The 18,512-nt window shown below is 48.8% G+C and overlaps 2 protein-coding genes across 3 annotated transcripts in view; both read left to right on the top strand.

Moving 5' to 3' along the window:
• Nucleotides 1–5,026, top strand: part of cdk18 (cyclin dependent kinase 18) — a 41,741-nt gene extending 36,715 nt beyond the window's left edge. Inside the window, exons 14-16 of the mRNA XM_066703169.1 lie at nucleotides 2,268–2,358; nucleotides 2,779–2,856; nucleotides 3,423–5,026. Coding sequence (XP_066559266.1) covers nucleotides 2,268–2,358; nucleotides 2,779–2,856; nucleotides 3,423–3,457 — 204 coding nt within the window. The 3' untranslated portion in view covers nucleotides 3,458–5,026. The remainder of the gene's footprint in view (nucleotides 1–2,267; nucleotides 2,359–2,778; nucleotides 2,857–3,422) is intronic.
• A 2,437-nt stretch (nucleotides 5,027–7,463) lies between these two features.
• slc60a1a (solute carrier family 60 member 1a) lies at nucleotides 7,464–18,421 on the top strand. 2 transcript variants are annotated; one of them, XM_066703167.1, is made up of 11 exons: nucleotides 7,464–7,668; nucleotides 7,778–8,044; nucleotides 11,886–12,084; nucleotides 12,431–12,670; nucleotides 14,097–14,256; nucleotides 14,447–14,562; nucleotides 14,799–14,972; nucleotides 15,271–15,418; nucleotides 15,710–15,780; nucleotides 15,926–16,049; nucleotides 16,295–18,421. In XM_066703167.1, the coding sequence occupies exons 2-11, from the start codon at nucleotides 7,818–7,820 to the stop codon at nucleotides 16,351–16,353; spliced, it is 1,518 nt and encodes a 505-aa protein (XP_066559264.1). In that variant the 5' UTR covers nucleotides 7,464–7,668; nucleotides 7,778–7,817; the 3' UTR covers nucleotides 16,354–18,421. The 2 variants fall into 2 exon arrangements, with proteins under 2 accessions (XP_066559264.1, XP_066559263.1); XM_066703166.1 differs by having other exon boundaries at nucleotides 7,464–8,044.
• Nucleotides 18,422–18,512: the final 91 nt, after the last annotated feature.

Here is an 18,512-nt window from a genome sequence, read left to right as displayed (position 1 = left end):
CTTCACAACAAAAAGCTTTTATTTAGAGAAGTCATTTTAACTGATCTCTTCAGCCCTCTAAAGAAAGCGCTGAAAACTACACAATTTCATAAAAGGTCTCATTCAGGAGCAGAGCTGTCTTCGCAAACTGAGGTCCAACCATCCCCAGTTAAATGACTACGGGGACAATTGATTACCACCTTGAATATATACGCTGGTGCAAGCCTGGGGGGGGGTTCGTGCAAAGCCCCTGTGTGGGTGACTGGCCGGCTGGCCGGCCCACTCATGGGCAGAGGTGCACCTTGTTTGAAGAGGCCTGCCCTCACAGCAGCCAGTCTGCTCCCGGTTGGAATTTATATATTGTTTTGTTCTACCTGCATGATCATTTGCCCAGCAATGGACTGGCATCCCGTCCTGGGTGTATTCCTGCCTTGCGCCCTATGCCTGCCAGGATTGACTCCAGCTTCCCCACCACCCTCACCAGGATAAGCGGTTTCGAAGGATAAGCGGTTTTGAAGATGGATGGATGGATAATAATAAACATAATAATCGTATTGTTCTTAAGAAACATGCAATACGGTATAATGCAAGCCACACTGACAAAGGATTTGTGATTTCAGAAAGAGGGTGGCACGCTGTAAAAGCATCATTCTGTCCCCGAGGCGCATTCCTCTCGCCCGAACACGCGTCAAGGCCATGAGGAGAACGTCAGAAACTGCGCAACAGCTAGATCAAGGATCGTTACCAATGCAGGGCTTGCCCTCACTGACCCACCCTGGGCTCGGTGCGGAACATAGCAGCCCTGCACTGCCATCACGCCCGGCCGTGGCACAGACGGGCGGTGGGGGCAGTACTGGTTGATGGCTGGACCCCGGGCCTCACCACCGTGCTGCTTTTGGTTCTAGTTGAGCTCTAAGTACTAATTTGGAGAATCAGACCTTTTTTATTATTTGCAGATATGTCATAGTATAAGGCACTTTAAAGCTCAAACTTCTTGTAAGCGAAACAATTTAAAATACTGGCAGCCAGTGCCAAAAAACTCTGTTCTGCTGAAACCAATCCATTCCCTGATGTCTGGCGGACACTATCACAGGCACATTCAACAGTTTCAGCAGCACTGCAGGTTAAAAACAAAACAAAAAGTAAGAGAACACGATGTCTTTAGGACAAACCCGCCGTCCCCTCGCTGGTGAAACAGTGCGCTACCGTCGTTCCTGCCAACCGCATGGCCGGAGTTCTGAGAATCGCTCTGTTCCCTTTCGTCCGAAACCACTCGAGCGCCGCCACGCCACTCAGCTCTGCCCAATTACCCGCTTCTGCTTTTTACTTTTATAATAATATTAACGATCCATTCACTTCTTTGCTTCCTGGGGATTCACAAATAGGAATGAAAAACAAAAACAGAGGATTAAATCAGCGCCAAACTGTGGGGGCAGAGGAGAGAAGGAAATGATTCACCTGGTGAGGGAGGAGAGTTCATCCCTCCATTCAGACCTGGATTAACCTTCTGTCTGAAACAATAGGCAAGAAAGTCAACGTGCTCATGAGAGACAAGAGAAATCATTCAGATCAATAAGCAACATGACAGACCCACTGCGACCCGTCGCTGCGATGGAGAGACGGGGACTGCCGGTGGATGAGGCTCACAATAATAATACCAACAGCAACAGAGACATTTATAATGAGATACATAACATTAACGAGGGACAGTACCACAGGATAGCACAGACGGGCCAGTTTTCCGTAATCGGATCCACAGTACGGGCCCCTGTCCTCAGACAGCTCCTCTGTGCCATGAATGAAGCTCTTGTAGGAAGAAACTGCAGCACAGAGGCCCCTGTCATACAATCGACTGAAACCAAGAACCACCTTCTCATTGTGCGGCCCCACTTATCATTATCAGCACATTCCCCTCTCTCTTTTGCAGAAAGACAGACGCAGAACTTAGACTTTTAGAACAAGCAAAAATGTGGCAAAACACAGGGCAGCCAAATGCAGAGAATGCAGAGAGGTAGGAGTCAAAAAGCACACCAAGCTCTAGGACAACTTTTATTTCAGGGCACACGCCCATTCCTGCAGTGCAGCTGAGGCAGGGCAATCGCTTCATTTATACCACATGGCAGAGCAGCAACAATGCGACACGGCCCGACAAACACGATCTCAGAGCTCAGAAACACCTCGGGGACGAGTTCAGTAGCAAGGGGGAAGGGAAACTGGGCAGGTTGTGGGTGTGGGTGTAAGGATCGCCATTGCGCCAACCTGCTGTTTTGCGTTTCTACCCCTGGCAGTACGAAGCCAAAAGCCGGATCTCTGCGGAAGCGGCCTTGACACACCCCTACTTCAGGAGCCTGGGGGACAGGGTCCTCACCTTGCCTGACAGTAAGACCGAGTTATTCTAAAAGCTATTCTGACCCGCATCCCTGCGCAGGTGTGTTCAGCCTGAGACAGTGCAAAGTAAAACTGCAGGACTGTTTTTAAGAGCAACAGGAGGCGTGACCTGGAACAGCTCCGTCATGCTACTTCAAGGGTAATGTTTTTAGTGTATGAGGTAGAGAAGGTTATCCTTCTACGTCTCCTTTCCCAGGTGAGCTTCAGTCCCTCAGCTATACAAATCTCTAGAGTATCAACTGGAGAAGGAATCATTATTTTGTGTGGCTGAGCATCCTGCCCTTTTCAGATAGATAGAAAGCACAGGTGGATGGTAGCAGGATGCTATGCCTAGATGGCTTTGTGAATGGTGTGGCCCCATGGCCCCCGCCCACATTAACAGGGTGCTGTCCCGTCTCTGTGCGTTCGCAGATGCCTCCGTGTTCTCCCTGAGGGAAGTGCAGCTGCAGAAGGACCCAGGATGCCGGGGATCTGTGTTTCAGCAAGCAGGTACGTCCCCCACCCCTCCATTCTTCTTCAGTGGACTTCCTCGCAATATAGGGATGTATCTCAGCAATGTGAGCACCATAGTCCTGTAGTTCAAGACTGAGCAGGGGCAAAAGAGATATGTGATCATATGTTTTGGGTCACCCTAAGTCTGATGACATCACAGAGAGAGGCGCGAGGAAGAGACAGCAGACACTGAATCATACCTGCAGCGACGACATGGCTAATTAAATCTTACACAGCGGAGCTCAGCCCAGCAAGGGGACGTGACCGATGAATGAAGCCATTGATATAAAGCTCTATCGCGGCAGCCCAAATCTCCGTGGCTTAAGAACGGGAGACAGGGGAGGCGGACCTTCGTTAGTCAGCCTCTCTCACTCATCCGCCCGTCGAACACTCGTGGAAGTGTTTGAAGAGCCGCCTGCAATAGGATTAGCTGAACTCACCTTTGAAGAGAACCAATAAGTCATTAGCTTAATGGTTCTAAGGGGGGGAAGAAAAATCTATTTGAATAACGTTCTTCTCTCTCTCTCTCCCTCCCTCCCTCCCTCCCTCCCTCTCTCCATCAGCCCGTGGGAAGAACCGGAGACAGAGTATATTCTAAATTCATTAAAGAGGGAGTGCTGCAAAGGAGGGGGAGGTCTCCATTCCAGCAAGACAATGAAAGGTTGTGAGAAAGAAAGAAATAAAAGCACCCGCCCCCCCCCTCCCCAACCCCCTGGAGGTAGCTGGCTGGGGGGCGAGTGTAGTGGTGGGGGGGGACACCGTTATGGGCCAGAGTCACCCTCCATTTCACCCTGCGATATTTAGGGCTGATAAAAACCTGAACCCCTCACCTGCTTTAGGGTTGCCTGTGTGAGGGAAGGGTGGACAGAAATACTCAGCTGACCTAAACCTGTCCCGCCTCTGCCCCTCTCAGCATCTCAACCTCTGCAATGCCTCCCCCTCTGCCCCGGAGTAGCCATGGCCTCCAGCTGGCAAGCACACACACACACACACACACACACACACACACACACACGGCCATTGATCGAAGGCAAGGTCTCCTGTGTCGGTCTGCATCTGTCGACTCTCTCACGAGTGCAGCCACCGCCATGCTTCACACCGCGGGTCACCGGCGCGGTCTGTCCGGCCCCCCGCCCCCCTGGCCCCCTCACGGTGCCTAATCCCACCCTGGTCCTTGGCCCGGCCGTGTACGAGCAGCTTTAGCTTGTCCTCGTCTTCGTTTACTGTCATCAGGGCCACTTTCCCTCACAGCTCCTTTACACTGCTCCCTCCCGCGCACTTCTGCTCCAGACCGCCTGTGATCTCTCCGCAGGGGAAATCAAGTGTTTCCAGTTACTGTTATTTACCATTCCAGCCTCTGTTGCTCACCACTCGGGGCCCCTGGGCACTACCGGGACAGCCGCCACGAGGGACACACCGTTTTCACCAAATAAACAATGATCATAGTTATACCTAGGGACACATTTATTTAAAAAGGGTTTATTTTTAATGCCCATCCGATTCATCCAAACGTCTGCACAGCCAGACAGCGGTGGGTTACGGCAGTCCAGTGTGTGCGTTGAGGGAGAGATTGGGTCTGCTGGCGAGGAACAGGGTAACTCCGCAGTGCAGCGTACATTTTGAGGTAGTCTTGCCCCCAACCTACCCACAACTTTTTTGCAACGTTGTGAGAACATTGTGTGTTAGCTGGGAGGGAGAACCCACAAGTCTATTGACAGAGGACACTTCGCAGCAAACTGCTTTTAGTGTAACCAATGCTGTGAGGATTACGGAGCTGCTCGAGTCCTGGGATCAAAGCCCAACAGTGCAGAGCATCTGGAACAAGCGGCTCAATGAAAACAACGGGGAGATTACACTCACTTAACACCTGTGAATGCTCCCCCCGAATCCTCATTAGATACTGGCAGATGCACAGGGTTTAAACACACGGCGTACGTTCGGCACCCACACTGCACAAACGGGTGCCTGTCACCCCAGCTGGGTACGATGCGTAGCTACTAGTGATATTGCGTAAGCCGTGGCGTTAACACTCCCCTGGGTACCGTCATGCGTTGTATGGCGCTGAGAGGGAGCCCACCGCAGCTCTGCTTCCAGCCCACCCTCTCCTCATTATTCAGCTCATGATTCATTTGCCAAGAGCACCAGCGTGTTCCCTCACAGTTTCCCCTGTTCTTTAGCTGTGAGTCACTCCACTTTAATACTAAGTAAGTGCAACTCTCTTCCTCCCGTGAAATAAATAGAACAAACGCACAAAAAAGAAGACAGTCTCGCACTGTAAGTGGGGCAGCTCTCTGGGGGTGCGGTGCGATCTGAACGTGTGTGGCCTCAAACAGGCCTGCATCCCGAAACACTGCCTTTTAACATGGCTGTCTTTGACACGACACCCCTGTAGAAACCTGTCTGAACATTACTTTGAATTTCACCCCTGCTTTGCTTTGCTCTGCTTTGCTTTGATATGCCTTTTTTTCAGTACACTAAATATTTTTGTATCCAACTCAAGTGGAAAATATTTATTGTATTTTAAAGAAAATGTAGATTGTTCTAAGTTTTACAAGTGTCAGAAAAAAGTATGAAATGACCGAGGGATACAGAAATATTATAGATGTTGTTTTCACTCTTTGTTGAGACCCTGGAAGGGAAATGTTGTGGTCTTTTTATGAAGGGTTAAATGTTAAGTTAAATTTATAATATATAAAAATATATATCTTAAAACAATCATGTATAATTTTGAATAATTACAAATATATATATATATATATATATATATATATCCTAGCATCTCTGGAGATGGTGTAAGTCTGTATTTGTTTATTTGTTGTGGTCATTGAAAAATGAGTATTTTAAAGCTATTTTAAATACTGTAAATGTAACTAAAGGATAAATATATGTATTTTAAAAGTTTACCTTTTCAGGGGGGTTTTATGGCAAACACAAGGCCCTGTTTCATAAGACTGTAGATGATGTCTAAATGTTTTATAAATACAGTATATTTAGATTTTGTATGAAATATGTGAAACTTAACATTTTGTGTGATTTCTCTATTCTATGAGGTTGTACTGAAAATGAATGTATTGTGACTTCTGCAAGAGCCAAAAACGATGACAACTATGACAGATTAAATAAATTATGAAGCTATCTATAACCTTAAACCTTGTATTATGGCTTACACTTTTTCCACAAAGCTGGTTTTGAATTAGAACTGAGGTGTTGTATTATTGTTTGTTGATTCATGTTCTTACGAATACAACACAGCACATCAAATTTGGAAACACAAAGCTTTGCTGTAACATTGAAAAAATCTACTATTACAGGGGGAACAACACATGCAATAAGCTGACCTACAGAGACTGGGGTGGCCGACAGTTCTAATGATTTATTTTAAGTGTGAACAACAGCAACAACAACAGAAACAAAATCCCAATATAAGTGGATCAACAGCAAACCTTAGACTCTGACAGCAATGCCAACTCTCGCTCTCAACCATTAGTCTCTTTTAAAATGTGTGTAGTACAGAGTAAATAAGTGGCAGATATGTGCCTAGATTGCACACAATGCTTACACTCACACAAGGCCTGATAGACGCTTTGCTGATAAAAGCAAAGGGAGAAAGGATGTGCTTTTTTTTCTTCTCAAATGGAAATTTCCCAGCAGCCAGTCCAGTTGATCAGTATTCTGCGGACAGGCTGTGGGACCTCCCGTTATCTTCAAATGCAATAGGCGCTGTTGTGCATCGAAAATGAAATGAACAATTGCGGCTTTTCTCCCTGCCTATGACTGCAGCGGTCTTTTATGAGCGGGGGTGGACGCTGTGTTGTGGGGTATTTACCAACTCAAGCATGGTCAGAGAGAGAGAGAGAGAGAGAGAGAGAGAGAGAGGGTAAAAGCTCCAGTTGTAAACCTATACCAGCCAGTCCAACCATAACGCGCAAGGAATTCACCAGAAAATGACAAGAGAGGCATTGTTCAGCACAGAGGGAACAGGGAAATGACAAAGCTTTTGTAAAGTAATGACTTCAGTGAAAGAAGTCACATCCCTTTCGCCACGTTTCAGTTGGCATTATACAGTTATTAAGTAGGCGTATTGCCCCAGGTTTGAATTAAATCACCTATCTGGGGAGCAGCAATAAAACATATTCAGTTTGGGCATCTGGGGAACACGCCCTGGGCACGTAAGGAACACATACACCTCGACAGAAACAGGTTTCTTGTCTTGCTTCTAATACAGTTACATTCAGTGCAACACACTTGTACTGTCTTGGCATCTGATCTTAACGGTTTTTAATTGCATTTATTCTGAATGGCATCTCATTTTCTTTCCCGTTGGATGCAAAAACAATGATAGTGCTACTGTATTAACTTCGGTATAGATTAACCACTGGCTACATGAAGGGCCCTTGAGAAAAGGTGTCAATCGCACAGAGTCTCCCCAAATAAAACCATCCGGTAGAAGATCATTTACGATTGAGAAGGAAAAAAACAGATCCGGTTTAACAGTGAATGAGTCGCCGTATTTAAGCATTAACTTTCGAGGACAACAGTTTTACCAGCGTAGTCATCCAAAGGGGAGGGCACTGCCGAGACAGGCAGTGCTTTAAATGCTGCCCCTGCGCCCGACGCACCGCTGCGCGCACTGGGCTGAGCCGGAGTCCCAGCGCACCTCGCCTCACTGCGCCGCGGACACAGCTGGAGCAAGACGAGGAAGAGGAGGAGGAGGAGGAGGAGGGTCTAAAGTTGCTCCAACTTGACGAAAGCGTAAAACAGAAATATCCGCCTACAGAGTGAAGCGCAAGGGAAACCTGCGGTAGATTGGTGAGCGGCTGCGGTTCACACACACTGATACACACACACACAGCTCTCCTGCGTCTGCTCATCAGCTGCCGAAACACCTCTATGTGCGTCTGGTTTTGCTGGACTTCAGATACCCCCTTAGACGAGCACAGAGGCTCCCCGGACGCGCGATGTGGGACGAGCGCCTGTGGACGCTGCTCCGGCGCAACCTGCAGCCCACGCTGACCTACTGGAGCGTCTTCTTCAGCTTCGGGCTGTGCATCGCCTTCCTGGGTCCCACCATCCTGGACCTGCGCTGCCAGACGCAGTCCACCCTGCAGGAGATCACCTGGGTCTTCTTCTCGCAGCAGTTCTGCCTGCTGCTGGGCAGCTCCATCGGCGGCGTCTTCAAGAAAACGTGAGTGGAGCCGCTGTGGTCACTATGCTTCCCAGGATACGATACTCCCCCTGCAGTCGTTTATCTTTATGTATCGGGTTATTCATTGATGTGTCTATCCACCTAATTAGACCCCATACAGGTAGTTTTCATTTTAATAACCATCGTCACTCTTTATTTAGTGGTGGATGCGTAAAGAAGAAAAAGGGAGATCAAGGCAGAGAGTGACGGTGTGATGGACAGTTCACGCACGGAGTCTTTCTGAAGCAGCCTGCTTGTATTAGGATCATACTGGCATACCATTGTACTGAGCTACTTTAGTTGGGTATTGCATGTTTGCAGCGTGTGTGTTTGGGGGGGCGGTGGGGCTTACGACGACATCACATTACATTTAGTTCCAAAGCGCAATACTGAAACACCGTTTCCATTAGCTGCACAATTGCTACGTTTCATCTCGCAGCCGGCCGGATCCGCGGGCAGCACCGCAGTGTAATTGAAATCTGCACGCTGGTGGAAAAATACTACGCAGGCGTCCTTGCGTTTTGGACTGAGGAGGGGGTCCGTTATTGTGGTGCTTGGGAACAGACACTGAACGCAGTGAGAATGAGCTCTTCTGTATCGGAGCCGATGCGCACCGTGCCAGCCTTCACTGTCACAGTCCTTACAGACCACTGCGTCCCTGCCGGTGCTGAACTTGTCCCACACTGTTCGTTTTTTCTTATTCAAACCAGATGTCCTTCAAACACGTCACAGCTTCACCTTGTAACAACCCAGGGCATGTTGACGTTTGCTTTTCAAATGCCGTTAAAGTTTGGCACTCTTAAACGCGTCCAGTTCAAGTTAATTCCTTGGCAAGGTGTTGCTGGATACCATGTGATTGCCATGGGCTGTCCCTATCTCCCAGTGACCGTACTTGTTGTGCAGAAAGCACTGGAAGCTCCTCGGTAATGACCGTAGCAATCCAGACAAATTAGAAGCTGCAGGATGTGTGTGTGTGTTAATTCAGTGGCTGGGAACAGATCCACTAGTGTAACTTCATTATTAGAGGCTATTTTATTATGCTTGTTTTTCCCTCAGGCTAGTATCATATGGCCATCATGACTGTCATGACCCTGATTAGAGTAGATGTCCCACAATATGGACCAAGACAGATGTGCGTTTTCCTTCTCTGTCTGGGGGCATTAGGCGATGCTGAACGCGTGTGATCCCAGCAGCTTGGGAAGTGTGAAGAGGCTAGGCCAGGCTCCGGGCTTCTGACGGGCTGTGGAAACAAGCAGCCTTTTCAGTTCCCACAGACCGACTGACTGACAGACTACATAGGCAAATGGTGGGTAAACGCTGCCCGAGATAAACGAACAGAGTATTCAAATTGACCTTCTGACTCTCACACTATCAGCAGTAATAAAAGCCCACAGCCTTTTCCCCGCTACAGAGACGCACAATAATGCAGTGAGTGCAACCACAAAGAAACACAGCTGACCTGCTTTAGTTTTTCTCCTTACATTTTTTGAAACCCTGTCTGAATTACGAGGCCTCATGTATCGCCTTCCGTCTCTTTGGCAGACATGGACGGTTTTAAAAGCGAGAAACATATCACTCTCCGAACCAGACGATTTACTGGTGAACACAAATTAAACAAACTATTATACTGTCCCCTTATTGTTTTTCAGCCATTTCATACACACCGGTTATAATAAAGCCGTCTGTAATTCAGATCCTGCCACCTCGGCTTTAATTAGTAAATCAATTTAAGGCCTTAATGTCGGGTCTCTGATTGCTGTTCATAATATACATGTCTCTCTAAATTGGCACCGGGGGTTAAAACACAATTAGCCCAGAGCCACGGGATGTCACCCTCGGGTGTGATTTTGAATATGCTCATTAAAGCACCGAACACTGGCACAGAAACTGTCTCAGAGTTAGTGATGTCTGAAGGGCCTTGGTATGTGGGGTAAAAATAATTAAAAAGCTCTACAGTTATGAAGCCCTCTCTCCCCATTTCACAACTGAACCGTTTATATTAACATCCCAAAAATGGAAACTATGAAGGAGACTGAAGTGAAATGTGGATTGAAGGTGCTGGTCAAGTGTGCATCTCCCCAGTGAGGAAGGAAGGAAGAAGGGAATGATGCTTCTATTGCAAGACATGCAACACAAATCAATTGGACTTTTTATAGAGTGCCTTTTAATGTCCACTGGTTGGCAGGTCCAGATGTGGGGGTGTACAACTTCTGTAACCTCTGGATCAGATGGGATTTATTAATTACCCACAATGCCTCATGGGTTTACTGAACACAGGCCCTTGATGCAGGGAGATCAAGATTAATTGGATTATGTTTAAGTTGCAAAAGACACCCAACAGCAGAAGCCACTTTGCTTGTGCCCCCCACCAGCGTGTGACAAATGTAGATGAGAGTTACCTACACCCTGCGTTCCGGCCATAATCCAAAGGTCAGCTGTCAGCACACCTGGCAGGCAGAGCGTCAGGATCCGGAACAGCCTGTAAAATCTGCAATAAAGTTCAACAAGGGCTTATCCTTTCACAGCTGAAATGGTCAAGCTGTGACAATCTGAAGCTGAGGGGTTGACTTTTAAGGCACAGGCTCTTCCAAACTCTCTCCTCGGGCTTGGGACCTATCCAGAGTCAAACGTGTGTGTGTACAAGTGTGAGAGTATGGGTGTTGTGTTGAAAGTGTGTGTGTGTGTGTGTTCTCCCATTCACATTCCTCTCACCTTGACATTCAGTCACCTGATGCTGAGTAACCGGAGCGCTTGTTTGCCATCGTGAGTTTTATCGTCTTCGCTAATTTGGGGAAAGAATGACCTCCTAAGTGCAGTAGAAATGTGTGCGTTGTATGATAAAGGGTGGCTTGTTCTCAATTCCCCACCCCCACATACACACTTATTCCCTTCCTCCTTCTGTGAAAAGCATGAAGTAGATATCCATTGTTTTCTGTGTTGTTGTTGGCTTTGTTTGTTGTTTGCTTCAGTATTGATGGTCAAATTGAGTGCACAGCTCTGGCCTGGAAACCGTCTCCAGTAGATAATGTGGTCACAGGAGCTCTGTAGCTGGTATGGACAGTGTGATTCAACTTATCAATCATTTCAAACATTTTTTATTTGGTGTAGCGCCCTTTGCAAAGTTGCCACAGTGTGCGTTACACATTAAAACAACAATACAAGACTGCTGTGAATACAAAAGGTAAAAGTAAACTGAGGAGAGAGAAACAAAATCTCCTTCAGGATGAAACACTGATATAGGAGAAAATACATCTCTGTGGGTCTAGGATTAAGGCCTCCTGATATGGAGCTGCTGTCTGAGGACTGCCCTCTGGGAGGAAACTAAACAGAGAAGTTTGTCTGTGGTCCCATGAGTGCTTGGCCTGGTAATTATTTAATTAAAGACAGGCTGATAAAACAACAAAGTTACGATATACACACATTTGTCCGACACACAAGTGCCTTTTGATTAATAAAAAAAAGAAAGAAAAGCGAACAAATTGATATATTAAAAATGCATTTGAGGTTAAAGAATCAATATGTTTATAAGAGAGAGTAAATATTACACCATGGAGGTGTGCCTGGAAGGGAAGAAAAAAAACAAAAAAACAACAGTGTCTTGGCAGCGGCAGTGATGCCGTTGACTGCCTCGGTGTGTCCTCTTGTCCCCGCCCTGATTGGATAAATTAAAGACTTCCCAATCTGCCTTTTCAGGTGTGTAACTCACCTGATGTGGAAAAAAGAAAAAGAAAGAACAGAAGGGCATTCTTTTGAAAAGTTACTGAGGGCTCTTGATTCCAGTGCTGCCTCTCACTCGCCCCTCCCAGCTGTGACGAGGCCCCTCTCTTCCTCTCCCCCGCAGGCTGTTCTGCGCCCTGTCCGCGCTCTTCACCTCCACCCTCCTGATCTCCATGGTGTTTGCCATCATCCCTCTTTGCCACAATGTCCTGCTCCTCGCCGTGGCCATGGCCGTGGCTGGACTGGCCATGGGCGTCATTGACACCATCGCCAACATCCAACTGGTCAAGATCTACCAGAAGGACTCTGCCGTCTTCCTGCAGGTCAGTGGCTGGTCCTCCCTCCGGCCTCACCTCTCCCATGATGTGCTTTTATAAACCGTCTGAAACGGAGTTGGGCACAAATCACAAAAGTGACCAGCTCCAATCGAGTAATAAGTTTGATTGGGTTCTATATTCATCTGTCCAGAAGAATAACATACTGAGCTGGGGATCAATCGGGCAGCATCCTTGTTTCTGTCACATGGGTGTTAATCGGTCAGCGACCCATGTCACAACTATTCCAACAAAGAATTGACCCATGTAATTATGATTAAAAATATTGCCAGCATTTCTCCCAGCCTTCATCAGAACGAACAGGAATCTGACAAAATCTGCCCAATTCCCACAGGCCCTGCATTTCTTCATTGGCTTCGGGGCCCTGGTCAGCCCCCTGATCGCGGACCCATTCCTCTCGGACACCAACTGCGTGGTGGGAAACGGCACGGAGAACTCCACCGAGATCATGCACCACCTGAGGAACGCGCTGGCCGGCACACCCCTGCACAACCTGTCCCACTACCACCTGCCCGTGGAGGGGGAGGTCGTCACACAGGTCTCCTACGCCTTTTGGATCATGGCGCTGATCAATGTGAGGCAATCCCCTTCTCTCTCTCTTTCGAATCCTTTTCCCCTCTTCCTTAACTCCCTTCATCCTTTCTCCCCCCTCCTTTCATTCCCACCTTGATTGAGCTCCTTTTTCCTCCTTTCCTGGTTCTTTCCCTGCCCTCTTTTTTGCCTCTTCTTTTTCTCCATCTCCTGCTGTCTTGCTTGCATCTCTCTCCTGCCTCTCCCTCTCCCTCTCCCTCTCGCCCGCTATCCACTTCTCCCCTCTCAACTCTCACCCTCCTCCTCTTCCTCACTCCCTCTGCTATCCTCTCTCCCCAAACAGTAGCAATCTGTGTCACCAGATCCTGACATCCAGGCCTGAGGCAGTAAGTGCAAGGAAATGCAACATAACAGAAATAAATTCCCTGGGGGGTATTTACCCAATGGAATAAGTGGCGGCTGCTCCTGAATATTGTATGACCCAACGTACCGGGATGTAGCTGGTTAAATCGGCCCCGTCAGTGTTTGTCAGCACAGTCCCGAGGGAAGGCCAAATCTGAACTTTCACCTCCTTCAGTTAAAAAAGATTACGCTCCCCTACTTTTCATTCATCTCAGATGTAATGTGCGTTTGTGTTAGTTCACAATGGAGAGGACCACTGTAGTAGTGAGAATAATACCTTTACTCTTTTGGACTGGAGACAAGAAAGGAGGTAGGCTTTATGCTTCTGCCACGGCTCTGCTGTCCAGGAGCCAGGTCCGCTGTCTCGAGGATTATGAAGCGTGTCGGCTCTCTGGGCTGCTCTGCCGCTGCAGGTGGGGAAGAGCTCCTTGCAGTTCACATCCCAGAGAGAGCAGCCCTGGCGCAGCGGCAGCGCAGACTGTGTAGGTGTTTGCTGAAACCGAAGGCTGAGGCAGTACCTTCGAATGAGGGGGGGGTTTCTGTGGCTGCCGCAATGCACCATCCAACCTGGCTGCCGGTTTGATTGAGAAATCGAGGATTCTCGTGAATCATTTTGTGCTGGCGATGATGCGGCCCTGGAGTCTTTTAAGATATGTGAGAATGTGTGTGTATATATGTATATAAATCCTGGGGCTTCCTAACAGAACACCGACTGAGTTTTAAGGGACACTGGGGGCGGTTGGGGGTGGGGGGGTGGTTAGAAGATTTTCAAATTAATGATCAAGGCAAATGATTTAAAAGCAAACTGTGGTGGTTTGCATCACAGCCCAAATTGTCTGCCTCACACGGCGCGGCCACAACAGACGCACAGCCGGCCAGGCACTGTCGGCAGCAAGCGGGCGAGCAGATTTTAACCAAATGTTTATTTCCATAGAAACTGAAATTTTCTTGGAAATTTTATTTTTTATTGGAACCACCCCGCCACCAGGAAAAATAGAACAGCAGTAAGAAATGACAGCGGGTGGTTTTTGTAAACGGCGTGTTTGTCACTCACCTCCTCCTCCCAGTTGCCGGTGCCGATCGCGGTGTTCGCCCTGATGTACCGGGAGAGGCTGGTGCCGTGCTTGGCCGGCGGGAGCCCTCCGCTGCTGGAGAGAGACGAGCTGGCCATGGAGACTCAGGGGGAGGATGTGATGGCGGTCACCACCAAAGACCCTGACTCTGGAGGTACTGCAGGGGACATCCCCCGGGCCCTCCCCCACACAAGCACTCACACACACACACACACACACCAGGGTAGGGCAGCAGCTGGTGATTCCTGAACTTGAATGTGGATTATTATTGGATTGTTATTACTGTGATGGGTACTGTGCCCTCTCTCTCTGAAGTCTCAAATCATCCCCCCTGTGCTCCCCAGAGCACGGCGACCTGTTCAGCTGCTGCCACAGCGAGACGCTCCGTGGGGCACCACTCTCCTTCTTCGGCATCCACCTCCTGGGCGGGATGGTGCTGTTCATGACCGACGGCATCGTGGTGAGTGTCCTCTGGAGGCTCGGTTATTATTGCGTCCCACTTCCATGTACTGGTGCCAGACTGTGGACAGCCACCATTTAAAACCTGCATCGCTCTACATAGACACACACGCATATCCCAGATTTTAAAATGGCTGCCTCCCTTGGTAGGCAGGATAAAACCAAAAACAAACAGAAAAAATGAAACGGTCATGAAATGAAACCTTGTCAAGTTGCCGTTGCCGGTCTCTCCCGCAGGGGGCGTACTCCGGGTTCGTGTACACCTACGCCGTGGCTCCGCCCATGGATTTACCGCACAAGACCGCCGGGTACCTGGCCAGTGTGTTCTGGGCCTCCATCACTGTAGGCCGGCTGGTGTCCATCCCCCTGTCCTACCGCTTTCCGCCCGTCCGTCTGCTGCTGCTCAATCTGGTGAGGCTGGCAGCCCGTAACCATAATCCTCTTCCTCCTCCACCTTCTCTTCTATTTTGCCCCGTTCAGTTCCTCCTCCTCCCCCTCTCCCTTTTCTTCCTCCTCCTCCTCCGTCTCCAACTCTTCCTCCTCCTCAGCTACATAAAACATTTTAAGATCAGGTGACCCTTTTCATGCATGTATGTTTTTCTGTCCAAGTGTCTTAAGTGTAGGCTGCTGCACGCTGGACCTGTTTCCAGCCGTCATGCTCATCACTGTCTGTTTCCCGGGACTAACGCTGTACCCCTTGGCTCCACAGGCCGGCGTGATCATCACCGTGCTGCTGCTTCTCATTTTCTATGCCAGCAGTGTCTTCCTGTTCGTCGGCACCTGTCTGCTGGGCCTGTTCCTCAGCAGCATCTTCCCCAGCATGCTGGCCTTCACCGAGGACATCCTGGACTACCAAGGTACCAGCCGGCCACTCATGACATCTGGGGAGAGGGGGAGCGGGAGAGCAGGGGAAAAGGGAGGGAGAGAGAGAGAGAGGGGGAAAGAGAGAGGAGGAGAATTAGTAGAGAGAGTGAATGGGGGAGAATGAGAGACGGGGAGCGGGAGAGAGAGGGCGAGGGACCGAAGAGCGGGGTTTGGTGGGCAGGGAGAGGGACAGAGATACGGGGCAGTCTGATTGTATCCTGTGACAGAGCCACATAGGACCATGTGCAGGTCAGGAGTAACGAGAGCGAATCTCTCTCACGCAGGGTGCGCCACCACAGTCCTGGTCACCAGCGCGGGGCTGGGCGAGATGGTTCTCCAGGTTCTGGTCGGATCTGTACGTATGCATATTATTATTAGTCTCATTATAGGCATAATTATAGCTGTGGCAACAGAGACTTGTATTGATATCTGTCTCTCAGATCTTTGGTACTGCCTGCTCTATCCCATTTAACCCCTGCCCTGCCCGACTGTGCCCCCAGATCATCCACAGTGAGGGCAGCTACAGTTTCCTGTTGTGTGGGATGATCATCGGCTGCCTGGGCTTCTCACTGTTCTTCGGCCTCCTGTTCTTTCACCGCATGCACAGGATCCACCTCGGATCAGGTACGGATCAGCAGTTCAGCCGGCCTCGACGCACGGCCAGTACACACAAGCAGAACCCACTCCCACCCACACACACAGCGCAGTGCACAGATACACACGGGACATCTCACAGATGAGTATACATACTCACACACGTACACAAGGCACCCTCACACTGCACGCACAGGACAGCTCACAACACAGAACACACACACAGGACACCTCGCCCCAAAATGCCTGACGCCGTGGATTGTGATCTTCTACAGGTTCTCCAAGTAAAACAGCCAAGGTGGAGGAGCCACAGTCTGAAGACAGTCTGAAATAGAGATACACAGAACGATAGAGAGCGAGGGACATGGAGAGAGATGGAACACGGCCTGTCACCCCTGGGAAGGGAGGAGGAGACAACGTGAAAAAGGAAACCAGTTTACCTGAAGCCATCAGCACACTGCAGAAGGACTCAAAGACCTGCGCCTTTCACCTGAACTGTCCATACCTCCCCCGGCTCACTAACTTATCCGAGGTTTATTTATTCCTTCGTCGATTTCCCATTCCACAATCAAGGGTGTCTGCTTTTTTTTTTTGTTTTGTTTTGTTTTTAATTACCAGTGGACACGATGACAGCTCTGACATCAGATCAAAGTGTATAGATTTCTCGTTATTGTAATTAAGGTACACCTTATGTTGTTTTCCATACGTTTGTCGACAGAAAATCATTTTTTTTATGTATATATGTTAAGGAAAATCATCTAAAGCAGATTTATTTTTGTATTCAAGTGTTGATCAAATTAATCCTGACAAGAAGGTTCTTTTTGCATGCCGTTAAGCATTATGCAAAGTACAATGTGCGATATGCATCACACGTGCCAAAACGAGAGCAAGAAATAAGTATTCTCTGCATTTCTTCGCAGCTTGTCTTTTTTTTGCGACTTGATTGTGTCGGGCATGTGTGGGGAATGCAGAAGTGCCGCTCGCTCTGTGCTTTTTCCACAGGTCTCCATGTTGCTGTGCATTGTTAGGTAAGATGGAGGACTCTGGCAAGTTTTTGAATGGTGGCACTGGGGGGTGAATACTGTGGAATATATGTCTCCACCAAACTCCTGTAACCCTGAAAAAAACACAGCCACCTCTTCATTGAAAAACACAGGATGGGATGTGCCGCACACACGTGCAATCCAGGACCCCAGGGCTGTGGGGTGAGGACGCACACAAACCTCCAGGTTTAAAGTCATGTTAATGAGACACTTTTGGCCATTGGGCTTCATAGCCTATATTGTTGGCTATTTATTTGGTTTCGTTCACAGAAACCGTGGTCCGTCTGTGTGGAGTGAGATCCCATAGTGAGAACAAGTGACAAATAATGAGCCCTCACTCACTCCTGTGGCCCAAACCCAAGCACGTGCCAGATAAGGATCAGGCCTCATACACCCTCACCCTCTCACACACTCCTCCACTCTGACTGGGCACTAATACCTGCAGCTGCCGACTGCAGACACGGTCCTTCCTCTGGCTTGAGGGAGGGGCATCCTCCCATGGTTTGGTGGCACAGAGCCCTGCTCCCGTCTCGCCGGATCCCAGGGACCGAACAGCAGCAGCGGTAGCCGCCCAGTAGCGCTGCCCTGGCCCCTGCACCCTGCGAACCTCAGAGATGGTGCGATGGCTCTCTCTCACTGGCCGACCCCACCACTGGGAACTGGTTAAGAAATTAAACGATCAATAGAGAGATAAAAGGATTTTCAGCCTAGCAGCTCTGCTGGACTCTGGTACTGACCGAGGGACCCCAGGAGCCAGTGCAAGTACCTCTGTGTACATGTGACAACCCACCGAACCCCCCCCCACTACCACTACCACCAGCTCATCCTTCAGCATCGACACAGACCGTTCTTCAGTTCTAAGATCGAGGGCAGGAAAGCAGACGTTCGCTGGTCGTATGTCTTTGTTTTTCTCGTTTTCCAAGTTTTTGGTCCCAGAGGGAGCCCCACCCCTCTTCCACGGGAGTGGGGGGGAAAGAGAACAGCCCAGGCCCACACTAGCCCTGATACCCCCTCCCTGAGCTGCAACGTGATTTGTGTTGAACCTCAAACCCCGAGGCATCACCTGTATTTTGATCTGTTCTGACGCAGGACTAAACTTGTTTCAGACATTTCCTTGCATGCTTTTTAATGTGCAAAACTGCACACAGACAGCCTGGAACTTATCTTCAAAAACTTGATCATCGTCGCTGGAACTGGTTTCATTCATTATTATTATTATTAATAATAATTTTATGCACTTAATTCCCTTGTAAAAACTTCACGCTGCGGTTTTGTTGCCGACATCTGGAATGCAGTATTCGGTCTTACCCTTGTAATTTTGGTTTATTAAAAAATGTGCGGCTTATAGCTGAAAAAGTGCCTCATGGCTGATGTTTTCTTTGTATCTGTATCGTTCCTGAGAGGAGCGATGTGAGGAGGCACCGTGTTATGCATGCATCCAGAGAAAGAA

Source organism: Amia ocellicauda, chromosome 5 (genome assembly GCF_036373705.1).
Source record: "Amia ocellicauda isolate fAmiCal2 chromosome 5, fAmiCal2.hap1, whole genome shotgun sequence".
NCBI lineage: Eukaryota > Metazoa > Chordata > Actinopteri > Amiiformes > Amiidae > Amia > Amia ocellicauda.
Note: the sequence above shows the minus strand (reverse complement) of the source record. Positions and strands in the feature narration are given on the sequence as shown.

What these genes read in the sequence shown, in the direction of transcription:
- slc60a1a (XM_066703167.1), top strand. Translation starts at nt 7,818, where the DNA reads ATGTGGGACGAGCGCCTGTGGACGCTGCTCCGGCGCAACCTGCAGCCC. An exon ending in ACTCTGCCGTCTTCCTGCAG is followed by an intron (nt 12,085 to 12,430) that starts GTCAGTGGCTGG and finishes CAATTCCCACAG; the next exon opens with GCCCTGCATTTCTTCATTGG. An exon ending in TCCAGGTTCTGGTCGGATCT is followed by an intron (nt 15,781 to 15,925) that starts GTACGTATGCAT and finishes CTGTGCCCCCAG; the next exon opens with ATCATCCACAGTGAGGGCAG.